The following is a 19,418-nucleotide window of genomic DNA, read 5'->3' on the forward strand; positions in this document are numbered from 1 at the left end:
TTGCTGATGTAGCTGATCACTGATGCTGAGTATTCCTCCAAGTTGGTAGAGTCACCATATGTTGCAGCCTCCCTGAACATGTGCCAGTCAGTACACTCAAAACAGTCCTGAAGAGCAGGAACAGCTTCTGAAGCGGTTTTGTGTGCCTGACGAGCAGTCTGTATGCTGGGATTATCATAACAGAGATGTGGTCTGAGTAGCCGAGGTGGGGGCGGGGCTCTGCCCGGTACACGCCTGGGATGTTTGTGTAAACAAGATCAAGCATGTTCGCCCCTGTCGTTGCAAAGTCCACATACTGATGGAATTTAGGGAGCACTGTCTTGAGATTCACATGGTTTAAATCTCCGGCGACAATAAACAGTCCGTCAGGGTGAGCGTTCTGCAAATCGCTAATACCCTCATACAGTTCACCGAGCGCTTCCTTAGCATTAGCACTGGGGGGAATGTAAACTCTGGTTATTATGACAGTGGTGAATTCCCATGGTAAATAAAAAGGTCTACATCTAACAGTCACAAGCTCCACCAATGATGAACAGTAGCTAGAGACTAGCATACGCAACCACCGCAAGTCTTACCGCACAGAGCTGCATATCTGTCGGCACGAAACAAGGCGAGCCCATCTTGCTGAATGGCGGCGTCTGACAGAACTCTGTCGCTGAGCCATGTCTCTGTGAAAACAAAGATGCAGCAGTCTCTAAACTCACGCTGTGTAGTCTGCTGGAGTCGGATGTAGTCCAGTTTATTGTCCAGGGAGCAAACATTTGAGAGCAGGATAGACTGGAGAGCCGGCCGGCTAGGGTTTGTTTTTAGCCTAGCATGGACCCCCACCCTCTTGCCACGCTTCCGCTTCCTCACACACTGCTTCCAGCGTCCTCACCCCCGGCCACCGGCATCAGGCGACACCGAGGACTGGAGGCCTGGTCTCCGTAGCCTCTCCTGCAGATCATCATGCAGATTGGTTGTTGCATAAATCTTATATTTGAGCAGTGTCTGCCGATGGTAAACACAAACACCGGTTGCTCCGATGTCCATGTGCCATAAAAGTTGGGCTAAGTAACAAAAATAACACCATTTTGGATCCGGAGCGGCCACTGCTTGCTATCACGCCGCCATCTTGGATCAATCAAGATTGGTCTGATGAAACAAAAATGTAATTGTTTAGTCATAATGATCATCGTTATGTATGGAGGAAAAAGAGTGAGGCTTGCAAGCCGAATAATACCATCCTAGCCGTGAAGCATTTAGGTGGCAGCATTGTGTTTTTGGGGTGCTTTGCTGCAGGAGGGACTGGTGCACTTCACAAAATAGATGGCATCATGAGGGAGGAAAATTACTTGGATATATTAAAGGAACATCTCAAGACATCAGCCAGGAAATTAAATCTTGGTAAAAAATGTGTCTTCCAAATGGACAATGACCCCAAGCATATCTCCAAAGTTGTGGCAAAATAGATTAAGGACAACAAAGTCAAGGTATTGGAGTGGCCATCACAAAGCCCTGACCTCAAACCGATTGAACATTTGTGGGCAGAACTGAAAAGAAGTGTGCGAGCAAGGAGGCCTACAAACCTAACTTAGTTACACCAGTTCTGTTTGGAGGAATGGGCCAGAATTTCAGCAACTTATTGTGAGAAGTTTGTGGAAGGCTACATAAAAGGTTTGAAGTTAAACAATTTAAAGGCAATGCTACTAAATACTAACAAAGTGTATATAAACTTCTGACCCACTGGGATAATTCTCACTACTATTATTCTGACATTTTGCATTTATAAAAAAAAGTAGTGACCCTAACTGGAGTGGTGGTGGCATAGTGGGCAAAAGCACATAACTGGTAATCAGACGGTTGCTGGTTTGATCCCCACATCCACCACCATTGTGTCTTTGAGCAAGGCACTTAACTCCAGGTTACTCCGGGGGAATTGTCCCTGTAATAATGCACTGTAAGTCACTTTGGATAAAAGTGTCTGCCAAATGCGTAAATGTAAACTGACACTAGACAGGGAATGTTTTCTACAATTAAATGTCAGGAACGGTAAAAAACTTAATTTAAATATATAAGTTGAATGTGGACTTCTGACTTGTATTTTTCCCCTACTATGTTTGAGTTTCATTTTCTTTTTTTTTCAATTTTTTAATATTCATCTGTATTGTATTGTAGTGCTTTGGGTGTGAGAAAAGTGCATAGTAATATTAAAAATACATTTTATTTATTAAGTCAGCATCAAACTTAGACTTCAGAAAATGTTTAATGTTACTTGATTTGGTGATATTTACCTCACTGTGGGGGCCAATTCCCTTCTGGGTAATATCATGAATATAATGCCAATATTACTTAATTATGTGTAGTGTTCAATACTGTTTAAGTCATGGCTTAAAATGAGCAAACTAAGTAAGTGTTAAGGGTCAGCGTTTAAACAAAGATTTTGTAAGAACTGTATGATTAATGACTTACAGTCAGGTCCATAAATATTGGGATATCGACACAATTCTAATCTTTTTGGCTCTATACACCACCACAATGGATTTGAAATGAAACAAACAAGATGTACTTTAACTGCAGACTTTCAGCTTTAATTTGAGGGTATTTACATCAAAATCAGGAGAACAGTGTAGGAATTACAACAGTTTGTATATGTGCCTCCCACTTTTTAAGGGACCAAAAATAATGGGACAGATTAACAATCATAAATCAAACTTTCACTTTTTAATACTTGGTTGCAAATCCTTTGCAGTCAATTACAGCCTGAAGTCTGGAACGCATAGACATCAGCAGACGCTGGGTTTCATCCCTGGTGATGCTCTGCCAGGCCTCTACTGCAACTGTCTTCAGTTCCTGCTTGTTCTTGGGGCATTTTCCCTTCAGTTTTGTCTTCAGCAAGTGAAATGCATGCTCAATTGGATTCAGGTCAGGTGATTGACTTGGCCATTGCATAACATTCCACTTCTTTCCCTTAAAAAACTCTTTGGTTGCTTTCGCAGTATGCTTCGGGTCATTGTCCATCTGTACTGTGAAGCGCCGTCCAATGAGTTCTGAAGCATTTGGCTGAATATGAGAAGATAATATTGCCCGAAACACTTCAGAATTCATCCTGCTGCTTTTGTCAGCAGTCACATCATCAATAAGTACAAGAGAACCAGTTCCATTGGCAGCCATACATGCCCACGCCATGACACTACCACCACCATGCTTCACTGATGAGGTGGTATGCTTTGGATCATGAGCAGTTCCTTTCCTTCTCCATACTCTTCTCTTCCCATCACTCTGGTACAAGTTGATCTTTGTCTCATCTGTCCATAGGATGTTGTTCCAGAACTGTGAAGGCTTTTTTAGATGTTGTTTGGCAAACTCTAATCTTGCCTTGAGGCTCACCAATGGTTTACATCTTGTGGTGAACCCTCTGTATTCACTCTGGTGAAGTCTTCTTTTGATTGTTGACTTTGACACACACACACCTACCTCTTGGAGAGTGTTCTTGATCTGGCCAACTGTTGTGAAGGGTGTTTTCTTCACCAGGGAAAGAATTCTTCGGTCATCCACCACAGTTGTTTTCCGTGGTCTTCCGGGTCTTTTGGTGTTGCTGAGCTCACCGGTGCGTTCTTTCTTTTTAAGAATGTTCCAAACAGTTGATTTGGCCACACCTAATGTTTTTGCTAGCTCTCTGATGGGTTTGTTTTGATTTTTCAGCCTAATGATGGCTTGCTTCACTGATAGTGACAGCTCTTTGGATCTCATATTGAGAGTTGACAGCAACAGATTCCAAATGCAAATAGCACACTTGAAATTAACTCTGGACCTTTTATCTGCTCCTTGTAAATGGGATAATGAGGGAACAGCACACACCTGGCCATGGAACAGCTGAGCAGCCAATTGTCCCATTACTTTTGGTCCCTTAAAAAGTGGGAGGCACATATACAAACTGTTGTAATTCCTACACCGTTCACCTGATTTGGATGTAAATACCCTCAAATTAAAGCTGAAAGTCTGCAGTTAAAGCACATCTTGCTCGTTTCATTAAAATCCATTGTGGTGGTGTATAGAGCCAAAAAGATTAGAATTGTGTCGATGTCCCAATATTTATGGACCTGACTGTATGTCTTTGAAGTTCACATAGATGCATTGCCCTTAGTTAATTGTTGGCAATTATGCAGGCAGAGATTAATGAGATGCATCACAGTTCAACATGCAGGTCATTTTGGTGTGGTTCAGTGGGGTCCATCCTAAATCCAATGTTCAGGCAGTGGCCTATGAAGAATCCAATGTCTTATTGTTGAAATTGGTATCAGTTCATCCTCTGAAGTCAAAAGACTGAAGTGATGTCTGGCTAGCACTGCCTGTAGTTTGTCATCATCTCTCAGAGACACGTAGCAGTGGAGTCTGACACCAGGCAGGAATGGAACTGGATCTGGCAAGCTCTGCCAACCCACATGGAAACAAATAGAATAATATCAGCGTAGATGCCATTCAAATTTATGCAGAGTTATAGATCATGATAGATGTTTCTGGTTACGGCAAATGGGGGACTTGTTAATACATAATTTGGGGTTCAGCCATATACTTCAGGACACATTTAGGTAAGTATCAAAATTGAACATATGGTAAACCTTTGTCCATATTGAATGTAAGTGTGAAAAAATGGGATGAATTTTTTTATGTTCTAGGCAATTTAATAGACTTTGCAATGGTGAAATTGTGGCAAGGACCGCTTGTTCAATGTTGTAGCAGGGAGGGGCTCTCTCAGGTGGAATAGACCCATGGGCGAAGTGTCTAAGATTAAAAGCATAGTAATAAAAGAAAAAGAATGGAGAGACCCAAACCTCCTTGGTAAGTTGGTCTATGTAAATGTAATAAAATCTAATTTACAATTCCAAATAAAAAACCGAGATATACTATCAAATCATTTAAAATAAGAAAGAGAAACTTCTAGAGGGAGAGACTAATTTAATTTGGGGATACAATTCATTTTTATAACATTGATCTTCACAGCCATAGACAAATGTAGGGAAACCTACCTATCAACATCACATGAGAAATAAATCTCTCAAATTTACCAGAAATAAAATTCCTAAATACCTAATGCTTTGCTTGGGCCATTGAAAGGTGCCAGGTTGGAAAGCTGTGGTAGGGCAATATGCTGTCAGATCAAGAACATCTTAATAATTAATTAAGAATTAATAATTCTATATAGGCTAGGCATAGATCTTCTAGGGTTGGAGACAAATAATAATATATAATCTGTGTAGAGCAAAGGTTTATGCACCACACCTCCTGCTACAATTCCAGGAAAATCATCCTTGTTTCTTATTGCGGCTGCTAATAGTTCCAGGGCAAGACAGAACCCCAAAGGGTAGAGAAGACATCCTTTCCAGGTTCCCCTACAAAGATAAAAAATAATCTGAAATGAATCATATTGTTTTCACTGCCACTGATAGATATTTATAGAGTAACTTAATCCGCCCAATAGAAGTGTTCCTAAACCCACACATTTCCAAAATCTTAAAAAGATAGTCCCATTCCACCCTCTCAAACGCCTTCTCCGTGTCAAGTGTGAAATGCAATCGGGGACTGATCATTTGCTAATGACCACATAATATTAATAAAACATCTGATATTATCAGAAGAACTACAACCACGAATAAGAGACGTAATTACTCTGCTTTAACCACAATTTTAGACACATTTTTTTATATCTAACTGGATCATGGAAATTGGACGATAACTACTACATTAATTTGGGTCTTTATCTTTTTAAGAATAAGACTGATTAGTGCTTGCACCATTATTGGAGGTAGTTCACCTTTCTTTAATGACTCTGTATGCTTCTAACATAAGTGGAGCCAGTTCTGTGACATAAGATCTAAAAAAACTATTCGGCAAAACCATCTGGCCCCTGTACCTTACCTGTTGGCAAAGCTTTAATTACCTTAACAAGCTCCTCCAAATTAATATCTGAGTCAAGAAAGTTATTTTGATCATTCGTCAATTTGGGAAGTTCTAATGGCTCTAAGAAGCTGTTAACACACTTGTCGGTAGATGAAGACATGGAACTGTCAAGATCTAAATATAATTATTTAAAGGCTTTATTAATATATGTGGCAGAAGTAACTTTATTGCCTCCAGAAGACTTCACTGAAGGAATGGTAAAAAAAAAATTATCTTGCAAGTGGTTTCCCTGCCTTGTCTCCCTACTCAAAATATGTCTGTCTTGCCCTGAATAAGCTAAACTATACATTCTTTGACAAAATAGTGTACCTATATTTCAGGTCTGTTTCAGCAATTTTAATAAGGGATGGCACCGATCTAATACATGGATCAGTATTGGGTCCGATAATAATGTTTTTACCCAGATCGGGTATCAGCCCGACAAGCTCAATCCAAATCCGATACCACGTTGGTCATTGACGTTAATGTCAAGCTCAAAGAATGAAATAATAACCTTCAAATCACTATCAAAATAGGCCATATATCTCATACAGGCTCTTACAGTCATCCAAAAGCTTTGTGAAATGCAAAGTTTAATAATAAATATACAGTCAGCATGCACATCTAAGTAGTCTCTGGCACCACGCTTTACTGGATGAGAACCGCTCTGCCAACAGTCACACACATAAACACACACAGAGGCTCGTGGTGTGCTGCACAGCGCAATATGTGGTTGCTCTACACAAATGCAATCTCAGATGTAGATGATCAATAGTACGTCCACATTCATGCATTGAGAGCATCACCGAACAAGCATTTTACCAGATGTTGAATGAGAAGCCTATTATACTACTGTGAATCAGCCTACAAACAGACACTCAAACACAGACTTCCTGGTGCATGTAGCACCAGACTTTCAAAATAAAAGCCTTAAGAAATTACAACTGAAATGTATTACCAATGTATATTAAAATTATTATTATTATTATGATTGTTATAAATTACAATACAAATAAATTGGGTTCCAACAATTACTGTGTGACTGAAAATTGGATTGATATATATTAATACAACTAAAATGAAACAAATAAGTAACAGAGAGAGGGATCTGAAACTATTTACAGTACAAGTCCAGATATATGTTAAAATGTGTAAAGAGAACTGGCTTCTTTTCTACTGAAGACTTTCAATGGAATCACTGGTATTGTTGCTGCTATGTCCTGCAGACAATTAAATAATGAAGTGTTGCACATGCTCTTATGTAATTGTTTTTGGTTTTCCTATTTTATAATTATTATTTTTTTTTGTTTCTTTGCTCAAAGATTACTCCCAATCAGTTCCACACAGTGAATTATAGATGTTCTAAACCAATTAAGAAAAAAATAACACTGGTATCGGATCAGGATCGGCCGATTCTGAGAGTTCAGGTATCGAAATCAGTTTTTTTCGAATTCCATGAATTCCTTTGATTTGATCTTTATAATGAATGTCCCCACAGGCTGAGGATTTTGAATTCTTCGACATTCTGGACGCCCAGCGCAGTTTAAGAATCAAAACTAAATCAGTATCACTATTAATATTGATTGAAAGGATAAAGTGTTGCAGCAAAGTGTAGTGGAGCTCTCATGAATTGCCTATCAAAATTCAAAGAGAGGGACAGCGTGCAGTATCACACTTGTCTCACACTATACAGCCTTATGGCATCAGCCATCCAGGTCTTGACATTTGGGCTTTTGAGGATGAGAACTTCTATGCAGTGGATTTGATATCTTTATCTTGGTCCCTTGTGTGATATCAGTCACAATGATACAGTGTTCCTTGAATGCATAGTAAAATTGCACCACTGGAGAAGCACACAGGATGCCTTTAGGGGTGGTTATGTTACAGAAAGTGGTGGGGTTGGATGCCACCTAGGAGGGCAGAACAGTGAATGGGATGTGGCTGAATGAGCTATGCTCAGCTTACATAAACATTACATAGAGCTCTTAACTGTATGGAAGGCTCTAAGACATATTCTGCCTTGCCTTAAGGGGCATCACGTGCAAGTGTGCTTATTTATACACCACAGCCGTAGCACACGTCAATTGCAAAGGAGGGATGTGCTTCACTGCCTAGCACACAAGCTTTTGGTATGGAGCAGACAGAATTTCCTGTATTTTTAACTCAGGCACATATCTCCGGTTGAGGGGAACCAAGGACGCACCCCTCAGTGTGGACAAACTAGCTCACCGATGGCCAAATGTGCTACTCTGTGCCTTTTCCCCACTCAGCCTGATTTGTTTTTTCCACTCTAGCCAGAGTGAGTAAGCATGGGGTGATACAACCTCAGATTGGGAACACTGATGCTACCAAGAACGCAGAGCGGCCACTGACCAAGAAACAGGTGCGCTCTTTTCTTGAACTTGGGTGGTATAGGCGCTCAATCCCAAATTTCAATAGATGTTACAGAACTTACTCGGACTCTACAGGATGATGTGGCCACCTGAATGACACTTGACAGAAGTGCCTTTGGCTTTGGAAACATGGAAAGTGCTTCGGTGACTTTTGGATCTTCTTCGAACGGCCTAAAATAAAAAATAAATATCTAGAAATTAAGTCATTCCAAATGCCCAATTATGACATGAATGAATAAAACTCACTGATGCCGAACAGTGTGTGATAGATTTTTATCGAAATGGGATTGTAAAGGTCTTCCTCACTTGAAGGGGGGGAGCATCTAAGGCTTTATTCTGTGCACAACCCTGGTTTGTTTTTCCAAGTCTGATCCTCAAGACTCACTATCTGCTCTGTAAATTTGTTCGGGCATCAATTTGTCAATTTCCAGTATATCTACATCAGGTGCTGTAGTTATAATGTAGGCATTAATCCGATAACAATTGACTAAAGATACCAACTGACAAAAAGAATGGTCAGCATTGAAAGGCACACATTAAACTGGAAATGGGTACTTTTCTTACAAACACCATCGTGTATAGAAGTGGTGCTGAGTTCAATTTTATTATTTAAAAAAAATACAAATTTAAAGAAACTGACTGGTAACTGAGGCTGTCATGCAGATTTGGATTGTCCTAATGGATTTAACCAAAAAGGACTAACCTAATAATATAAACTGAACTGTGAAAGGGCTTTCCAGTATGTTTGTGTAGGGAGCCCATTCTGCAATGTCCGGATTTCAAGTACTCTTTTACTGTAGAGGCCGATGTATCAGAACATGGCATTGGGGCAGTATTGCTACAGATAGAGCAAGGACAGCTTAAGCCAATTGCAAATCATAAAGAAACTCTTCCCCCCGCGACCTGGTTTCATCATGGAGAAAGAGTGCCTGGGAATTAAGTGGTCACTGGACTCCCTTAAATACTACCTGTTTGGGCAAAAATGTAGACTTGAGACTGATCATCGGGCATTGGCCTGGCTGGGCCGTATGAGGGACACTAATGCCTGCATCACCAGGTTTTTAGCCATAGAACCTTTTGACTTTGAGGTACTGTAATAACTGGTTATTTAAATTGCACAGCAGATTACCTCTCGAGGACACCTCATGAGGTGTCTGGAGAAGGGAGGTTAAATGTCACGAATGAGCAGTGTGACAAGAGACTTTGAAAAAGAGACTGATATCGTGCCCGTATGCATGCATAATAAACACACATACATATCATAGCTGCACACTCACAGTCTGATTGCCGGCATCAAAATAACATCAAGTATATGCAGATTTGTGTTTGCATCATGTTCTGCTTTTTATTGTTTGTTAACTGCTGTTAAATGGCTTGTATGAATCTGTGATCAATGTTTCATTTATTTTCACATCTGTTTAACTCCAAACGTAATCCCTGTCCATAACATTATAGCATTTCACTGATTAGCCATAAAATACAATCTGTACAAGGTTTAGGTTTTTTATTGGTCATACATACCTACATGTTGTATCCGCCAAACCTTGTCTGTATAAAACCTGGTACAGTTAATCGTTTTTTCATTAATGGTTGATTCCAAATAGGGGAGGAGCCACATGCTATATAAGAGGGCTCCTTTTTATATACAATTTTGGTAGAGATAGTGTTTGAGAGTGTTTGTTCTAGCTGAACCTTAATTACAACTGTTGATATTTTGGGCCTGTGCATTGGCATAAACAAATTCAACTTTTGTATATTTCTGTACATTTTGTATAGTATTATATAGGAGATCAGAAACACTCAACAGAAATACTGTTGGTGCCAGATGGGCTGGTTTGAGTATTTCTGTAACTGCTGATCTCCTGGGATTTACACACATAACAGTCTCTAGAATATACTCCGAATGGTGCCAAAAACAAAAAAACATTCAGTGAGGATGTTCTACAGATGGAAATGCCTTGTTGATGAGAGAGTTCAACAGAGAATAGCCAGACTGGTTCGAACTGACAAAGAATACAGTAACTCAGATAACCGCTCTGTACAATTGTGGTAAGAAGAATAGGAGCTCAGAATGCTATTCTGAGATCCAGGTTGGCACTGTTTTGGTGGCATGAGGGGGAACTACATGATATTAGGCAGGTGGTTTTAATGTTGTGGCTGATCGGTGTACATATTGTAAAACCAGAGGTCAGGTTACTCTCTAGTTTTTTTTCACCACTAAATAATATTGAAAGAGATGTTTTACTTGCTACAGTTACTTTAGCTTGATCCCTGGGAGCTTTAATACATTAAGGCATGATGTTCTATAAAGCTGCTTTGAAAAAATGTGTATTGTGAAAAGTGCTATACAAATACAAATTACTCTCATCTCTTCCTAGTTGTAAAGGAAGCTGTAAAAGCTCCATATTGAAAGGCAGATTTAAACAGATATCTCTACTATCTTTATTATGATCTATATCTATAATAGATATAAAGCTCCAAATGGAGTAGAGGAGGCTGAGTATCAGAAAGGATCTTTTCATTGAATTACATGACCACCAGCTAAAAGAAGGCACTGTAGGTTAATATAATTGACAGCATGTCTAATTTATGTTTTCAGATAATAAATAGAGTGACCAATTGAACAAGTCTGGAAATGTGTGCATTTCTTTATGTACAGTACAGAATTGAACTGATCTGGGTTCCATAAGATGATAATATATATTCTTGTTAGTGAAGAAGAAGAATTGAGAGAAGAATGTTATTAGTTAATTTGTTAAACTCTAATGCATTTTTGATTGTAAGTTGATAATTGTTCTATCCTTGTTTAACAGTGATATTTGTAATGAAACGGCCATTACCACAGGTAAGACCATGGAGGGCTCCTCATTAATGTGGTTATGTTTATGTAGACAATCTTTAAAAAAAAAATTTAAAAAAATCTAAACAAATTTAAACCTTTTACTTAAATCTTTTACAGTTGTTAATAAAGTCTAAAGATTCACTTTAATAGACTAAATATAAATCTATACATGTTACCATTTAATGCAGAAAAGAATTCCAAATTACGAAATATTTCAGTAAGAATGATGATGTGTATTTTAAAAATGTATCATGTGTATTATTTGCAGAGGTGGAAAGTAACAAATTACAACTACTCTCATTACAGTACTTGAGTACATTTGTCACATTTTTCTACTTTTTTAAGTATAAATAAATAATAGTAGTTTTACTTTTACTTGAGTTGATTAAAAATGAAGTATTCAACTTCGCTACAATACTTTTTCACCACAATTACAAAGTACAAAAAAAAAAATAATATTAATATTAATATATATCAATAATATTTTGAAACAATGAAGCATTGATTTGAGCGTAAATTACTTAATTAGCTTACTTGTAGAGATTGCACAGTGAGGTGAGAAGCAGGAGAGATGTCTCGCAGAAACCGGAAAAGCGGTCTGAAATGTCTAAATCCCTGGATGTGCGATGGTTACAGAGCAATATCTGACCACTGGATGGCACCTGTGATGAGGAGAAGGGCGTGGCCAGGCCCACAGATGACTGTCTACTCATTGTCCATCCTGAACCTGTTACAGCACCATTGACCAATCAGAATCAAGTATTCCAGAGAGCCATGCAATAAGCAACAATAACACATTTTTTTATTTTTGTTTTCCAGCAGCAATTCTAATGTTATTGCCTCATTCAAATGAATCACTAAAGCTTTGGATAAATGCATCTGCTAAATGTAAATGTAAATGTAAATGAAGTAGTAACATTTGAAGGTGAAACCAAAGTTAATACTTCACAAGCCTCAAAAATACAAAATATAGTGGCTGAATCTATATGCACATTATGCTGAATAGGCTTTTTGGCCGTGTAAGAGGACTTTTATTTTGAATCTCCGAACCTCTGCGTCATAAGAGCTGCGCCGCGATGTTGTTGTAAACATCGGCTGTGGAAAGGTTTGTGTTTTTGAGCATTTCAGCTTTTAATGTGGGTAAACAGACGTTGCAAAACGTTTCTAAAAAAAAGTACAAAAGTACTATGTTTACATGTAGCCTAATAATCTGTTAATGTTCCGACTTAAACGAGATACGAATGTAATTTCTATTTGATTGAAATATGTCTCAGATAATCCGTTAAATAGAAGAACTTCTACTATTATCATAATCCGATTCAAAGATACATAACATGCAGAACTCGGCCTTTTATTTTTTTATATCCTGTAGTACGTAAAATCAAACAAATAAACTTCAGAAACTTAGATGTACATTGACTCAAGTAAAATGTAGCCTAAAATAAAATGAGGAAAAGAACCAAGTTGAAGTATTAAAATAACTGTTATTAAATGTCCTTTAGTATCGAAAGTATATGTGACACAAATAATGAATTGGTTGGTTGAGTGGTGGGCTACTGGAGGAAAATGATTATGACCCCCGGGGTCCACCTCACAGCACGAGCACACACAAAAATAATAAAACTATTACACAAAGAAATTGTTTGTGTAACAAGACAAAAAAATAAAATAAGTGTTAGAACATCTGCATTTATAATTGTGCTCCTCAGTGCTGTAGTGCTGTTTCTAGGATTTTAGGGAATTCCAGTGTCTAGAATTTAAAGGGATAGTTCACCCAAAAATGAAAGTTATCTTATCATTTACTCGCCCTCATTCCATCCCAGATGTGTATGACTTACTTTCTTCAGCAGGGCAGAAATTAAGATTTTTAGGAGAATATCTGTATGTCCTCACAATGAAAGTGAATGGTGACCAGAACTCAGAAGGTCCAAAAATCACATAAAAGCAGCATAAAAGTAATCCAAAAGACTCAAGTGGTTAAATCTATATTTTCTGAAGTGATATGATACACATAGGGGTGAAACGGATTAATATTTAAGTCCTTTGTATCTGGAAATCTCCAGCTTTGACCAGCCTCAGCCAGAAGGTGGCTGAATGGGAAAGTGAGTGTCACTTCCCCACCAGAACATAGAAGTGAAAGTGGAGATTATAGTAAAAAAAAATATTGATCTAAATTTCATCAAATTTAATTGTGTAATTTTTAACTAAATTCTACTAAACTAAATAAAAATGTTTAGGTTTTTTCCCCATTCTATTTTGTTAAAGCTTACTCAGTTCAGTTGTGTGCCATTTTGTTATGAAATTAAAATGTACAAATCTTAAAAAGATGATGATGATTTTATTATTACTTGAGTGCAAGTCATATCTACTGTAGTTCTTTTAATTATGTCTAGAGTGCAGTCACCTTGCAGCCACCTAGAACACATAGAATATGCCAAAAAACCTTGAATAAAATATAAATGAGGAAATCGGTGGTATGACCTGTTATGGTTAAGTATTTTATTACTGTTAAGCAAATAAAAAAAAATGTTTTATGGTGCTTATGTACAAATTTGGTACTTGTTTTTTATTTTATTTTGGCAGATATTGACTCCATATCACAATATTCATCATGATTCACCCCTGCAGTGCAGCCACTCCCACAGCAGTTGACCAATAAATGCTGTGATTATTTTCCTCAACCTTCATGTCAAGGACACTCAGATTCCAACAAGCAGGAATAACTCCAGCTGTAACAACTGAAATTAGTCTGACACACTGTTGTAGTGATGGATGTTATTAAAGAGAAGAGTGAGGACATTGGTAATCCAGAACCATGCATAATGAATAAAGAAGGAAATAAGGAAGAAAGAGGTATTTATTGTACGCATTATTGTAATTAACAATTTAATTATTTTCTCTTCATTGTAGCAACAGTTCAAGTTAAAACACATTACAAATAAGCATTTAATAAACCTTAAGCATAAGCTTTAGCTTGTGTTGACCCAAATGTTTGGTTTGAAAGAAATGTGAAAGTACAGTGAATTTTGAAATGTATTTTGTTCAGGTACACAGAACACAACGTGAGGTTTCGAGAGCTCATAAAATGCATACTGCTGTAGAAAGAGGAACATATTGCTTATGAAAGTGCATATTGATCACAAATGGTGTCATTCTCTTGAAATCTGTAAAGAAAATGTCATGGAATCTCAAAAGAAACAAATAACAAAAATGTTATTTTGCATAAAGAAATTGAAGCCTATTTCAAGACCATCAGTTGGAATCATTGAATACATGGGAATCCTAAACGCAAACCACCCAGACGCATTACAGTAATGATAACTAATGTGCTTAAGTGTCCTTAAAATAACGTCACAATGGAAAACAATGAATGGTCCAAAATTGTGGCTTGATGTTCTTCAAGTAAGATCTAATTTCAAAGGTATTTATTTATTTGGGGTTAAATCTGAGGACATTTTCTTGACAGGTTTCATGAGAATCACCCAATGATCGCAGTTGGACCAAATATTTGTAATAGCAAGAGGCCTTGATTCTTGTCAAGACGACTAAGGAACAATAAGTAACTCAATAAGTAACAAAGCATCAGGCAGTTCACTAGACAAAGCATCAGGCAGTTCACTAGATCGGATGGCTTTAGTTATAAAAGATTGGGAACTATCAAATAACCAATTTTTTATAGGAGAGATTGGCATGAATCCATTTTAAGTCATTAAAAAACAAACTGTAACATGGGTGCATTTTTATGCATTTATTGATTTATCAGTGACCTGATTAACTGGACCACTCAAAAAAAATATTTGTTGCCTATTTGTAAGATTTATGCAAAATTCCATCGGATTGAATTGCGTAATATGTAATAAAATGAAATGAATAAAAAAATTATTAAAATATTTAGTTTTTATTTGATTGAAGATTACCCAATTTAATTTGATGGAACTTTGTTATGGAGTGGTCCTAACAATGCAAGAAAGCTCCAAAAATCACAAAGGAAAATTAAAAGTAATCCCACATGACTTCAGTGTTTACATCCACATCTTCAGGAAACTAAATACATGTGATATTTGGAGCTAAAAAGGTCTGGTCACCATTCACTTGCATTTTATGGACCTACAGATCTGAGATACTCTGCTTTCTGCCATTAATGTGGGGTTCACTTTTTCTTCTTCTTTCGTTTTTGACTTGGAAGTGAAAGAGGAAAGTCAAGAACTGAATGAAGTGGAGGACGGACATCGGTATCAGAAACCTCTTGATTTCACTACTGGAGAAAAATTGTATAGTTGCAATTTCTCACAAAGAAGTTTGGAAGGAACAAAGGCCAAAAATTGTCACCACTGCCCTCAATGTGGAAGGAGTTTCACACGTAGCATAAACCTTAAGAATCACATCACAATTCACTCTGGAGAGAAGCCTTTTACATGCCTTCAATGTGGAAAGAGTTTCAGGCAAAAGAGATGCCTTAAGGATCACAGACGAATTCACGATGGAGAGAGCTCTTTCGCATGTCTTCAGTGTGGAAAGAGTTTTTTTCAACATGGAAGCCTTATAAGACACCTAAGAGCTCACTCTGGAGAGAGGCCTTTCACATGCCTTCATTGTAGAAAGAGTTTTACAAGAAATGAACACCTGAAGGATCACATGAGAATTCACTCTGGAGAGAGGCCTTTCACATGCCCTCAGTGTGGGCTGAGTTTCATACATCAAAGTGCACTAAACAGTCATATGAAAATTCATTCAGGAGAGAAAATACACCATTGTTCTCAGTGTGGCAAGAGTTTCACTCGGGCGTCACATCTCAAAGTTCATCTGCGCTATCACGCTGGAGAAAAGCCATTTAACTGTGATCAGTGTAGTCAAACTTTTATGTTTGCATCTGAACTAAAAAGACACCTGACAATTCATGCAAATGAAAAGCCGTACTTGTGTTCTGTTTGTGGAAAGAGTTTTTCTCAGCTGGCCTACTTTAAAGAGCACCAGAAGATACATCTCAGCGTGAAAGCTCATGTGTGCTCAGAGTGTGGTAAAGCTTTTCTTCGAGTTAGCTCTTTGAAACTGCACCAAAGAACCCATACTGGAGAAAAACGTTACATGTGCTCACATTGTGGAAAGAGTTTCACTGCTTTAGGAACCCTGAAAACCCATGAGAGAGTTCATACTGGAGAGAAGCCATACCACTGCCTGCCATGTGGGAAGAGTTTTGCTACTTTAGGAACCCTGAAAATACATGAAAGATTGCATAGTGGAGAGAGGCCGTACCACTGCACTTTATGTGAGATGAGTTTCAGCACATCGGGTACTCTACTGAGACATTTAAAGAAGCATTGCCCAAAGTTGTCACTACAAACTTTTTCTTGAGAATCTCATCAACTTTGTATATAAGATTGTAGGTTTGTTACGATACCAACATTTCAGTAGTGGTTACTCATACTGGAGAAATTTCACGGTTCTCGATGCCAGTTTCGATACCACAGCAAAAATATGCTAATGTGGTAATGTGTTATTTAACACACTCCTTTAGCCTATTTAAAGTTACATTTTAATGTAAATAATGAATGAAAAGATATGGATTGTTTCCTTCAAGTGTTTCTCGATTAAGGATGCATTGCTATGTGTTTTTAAATACGGCCAAAATTACCTGTTATAAAGTTTAATTTATTTTCATAATTAAAATGGTGTCTAATTAAATTAATTTGTAAAACTTTTAACAAGTGAAAATAGAACAATTACTTTGCAACATATCATTGCATTTTTTAACAAAGTTTTATTCAGTACAACAGCACACTTCCGTGTGTTATATTGCTTTTTATTATTATTTTTTATATTACTACATTGAATATTACATTTAGCTATACAGTTAAGCATAGTAAAAGTATTTCTTCAATTGCAGGCATCTAGCTTTTATTTTGAATCATGCTTTTATTTTGATGTGAGCTTTTATTTTGACGCATGTTTCGACAGAAGCTTCACTTCACCAGATAAACAATTCACTACATGCCCCAGTGATATCACTGAAGCACAAAAGCTTTGAATTTGTGTCAGATTGAGTCTGTGCACTACCGATACTACAGAAACACTGGTATCGTGATTTTTTTTTTTTTTTTATCAACTTGGTACTGAAGACAACACTAAAATGTTGTATTTGTATTTTGTAAAAGATCCTAAAAGGAGTGATATGGTGTTTGAAACTTCACCAGTACACAATTTCTATCAACCTTAAAGCATAATATAGGATATAATGCTATTCCAGTATTCCAAATGTGTGCGTTTGTTTGCAAAAACCAGTCACGCTTGTATGTGTGGTTGTTTATTGTTGAATATGGAAATAACTTTCAACCGGGGGTCCATATGGGGGCCTCAGCAAACTTCCAAGGGTTCTCAAGACATTAAAAAGTTGTTAAAAAGCTGTAATATATTAATTAAACTTGATTTTATCTAAAAATCAAGATGGACAACATATAAACTGATATTATATTTCTTATTTAATTTAAAATTAGTTAAAAATCTATAATATAATTGTAGGGCGGGGCCGGGTAGTGATTCTGCCCACCTGGCTCCTAATCAGGCTAATTAACCCTTAAGGCTGACCGAAGACGGCAGTGCAATAGAGAGAGAGATTTACGGACAGCTGTGTGTGTGTTTGTCTTTTTTGATTCAGTTTATAATTAAAATATTATTTATATTTTCAAGCCGGTTCTTGCCTCCTCCTTTCCATTAATCCCTTTACAATAATAATTGAAATTGGACAACATGTAAACTGATATAATATTTTTTATTTTAATTAAAACACCTGGAGTCGTAAGTTCGAATCCAGGGCATGCTGAGTGACTCCAGCCAGGTCTCCTAAGCAACCAAATTGGCCCGGTTGCTAGGGAGGGTAGAGTCACATGGGGTAACCTCCTCGTGGTCGGTATAATGGGGTTCTCTCTCGATGGAGGGGGTGGTGAGTTGCGCATGGATGCCAAGGAGAATAGCATGAAGCCCCACACACGCTATATCTCCATGGTAATGTTTTCAACAAGCCACACGATAAGATGCGCAGACTGACGGTGTCAGACATGGAGGCAAATGAGATTCATCCTCGAGCATTGGGAATTAGGCATTCCAAATTGGGAGAAAATAAAAAAAATTAACTCCCTTTTAAAAACTGTTTTTATTGAAGACTATATATAGTTCTTGAAAACAAAATGAATTGTAAATCATGATTAATTAATTGAATCTATTGAAATCCTGTTCATGTTAAAGTTTGAATAAAGGCAGCTTTGCCATCATTTCAGCAGAAATACCAGAGGAAATATTTGAAATCTAAAGTATACTTCGGTTTTGGCAAGAACATTTTGTTTGGGTCCAAAAAGACCCAGTAGAGTATAGTAGAGTATACAGCACACCTCCCTTTTGATTATAAACATGAACATTGATAAAGGCTTATGCTGAGCACAAGCTTTTTTAGTAACATTTTATCTAGAAAGAGCGCCACCTATATGTCAGTGGTGGTACTATACTTTTACAATAAATAAACCCGAGAAGATAACAATTAAAAATTTAGCAAAGCTCTGCCACCTGCTCTGAACCCCCATTGGGTCAAAAAGGCAACCTATCCATATACTAAAAGTCTGAAAGTATATACATTGCTGCACACAAGTTACAGTTTCCCATGGGAACATTGGTACAGCAATGCTACAATCCCTTATAAGGATAGAGGAGAAACGTGGAATAATTCCCTAGCACATACATTGAACATGTGAGGCCTCAGCCCATGAGCATACATGCATAAACAAAGGAATACAAGAATAACATATGCAGTGACAATGCATTATAGCTGGTTACAGGAATGTGCACTGACTACTGTTGAATACATAAATGTGAATACATGGATATGCTTGTATAATATCAATAAGCAAAGGTATAAAATATATAAATGTTTAAATGAGTCTAGTCACTTGCATCACCCCATATGACTTTCATTTTCTTAACACAAAGGGAGAAATGGTAAAAAAAACAAAATTCTCAGTGATGTCATACAATGGCACTTTATGGTGACTGGTTTGTGTTCTATTATATATATCACTGTTTTTAGATCAACCAAACGGTTTTGGGCTTGAGCGGCCCAACTTATACTGCTCTCGTGCAGTCTCATGAACGTGCAGAGGAGAGCAATGGTCGGTCAACATTTTCACTAAATAATATATGAGATTTTGGTTTGTTTCTCACCAAACTTCATCCTGTGCTTTCATAACAATCGTGAAATAATGGAATCATTTATTAGACTT

The 19,418-nt window shown here is 37.4% G+C and overlaps 1 protein-coding gene across 1 annotated transcript; it reads left to right on the top strand.

The window, feature by feature from the left end:
* Positions 1-12,215: 12,215 nt before the first annotated feature.
* Positions 12,216-18,304, top strand: LOC127644901 (gastrula zinc finger protein XlCGF57.1-like). The gene is made up of 3 exons (XM_052128338.1): positions 12,216-12,259; positions 13,738-14,007; positions 15,341-18,304. Exons 2-3 carry the CDS (start codon positions 13,923-13,925, stop codon positions 16,504-16,506), a joined length of 1,251 nt encoding a protein of 416 aa, XP_051984298.1. The 5' UTR covers positions 12,216-12,259; positions 13,738-13,922; the 3' UTR covers positions 16,507-18,304.
* The last annotated feature ends 1,114 nt before the right edge of the window (positions 18,305-19,418 follow it).

The sequence above is a fragment of the Xyrauchen texanus genome, chromosome 6 (genome assembly GCF_025860055.1).
Source record: "Xyrauchen texanus isolate HMW12.3.18 chromosome 6, RBS_HiC_50CHRs, whole genome shotgun sequence".
NCBI classification, from domain to species: Eukaryota; Metazoa; Chordata; class Actinopteri; order Cypriniformes; family Catostomidae; genus Xyrauchen; species Xyrauchen texanus.

What these genes read in the sequence shown, in the direction of transcription:
- LOC127644901 (XM_052128338.1), top strand. Translation starts at nt 13,923, where the DNA reads ATGGATGTTATTAAAGAGAAGAGTGAGGACATTGGTAATCCAGAACCA. An exon ending in AGGAAATAAGGAAGAAAGAG is followed by an intron (nt 14,008 to 15,340) that starts GTATTTATTGTA and finishes TTGACTTGGAAG; the next exon opens with TGAAAGAGGAAAGTCAAGAA.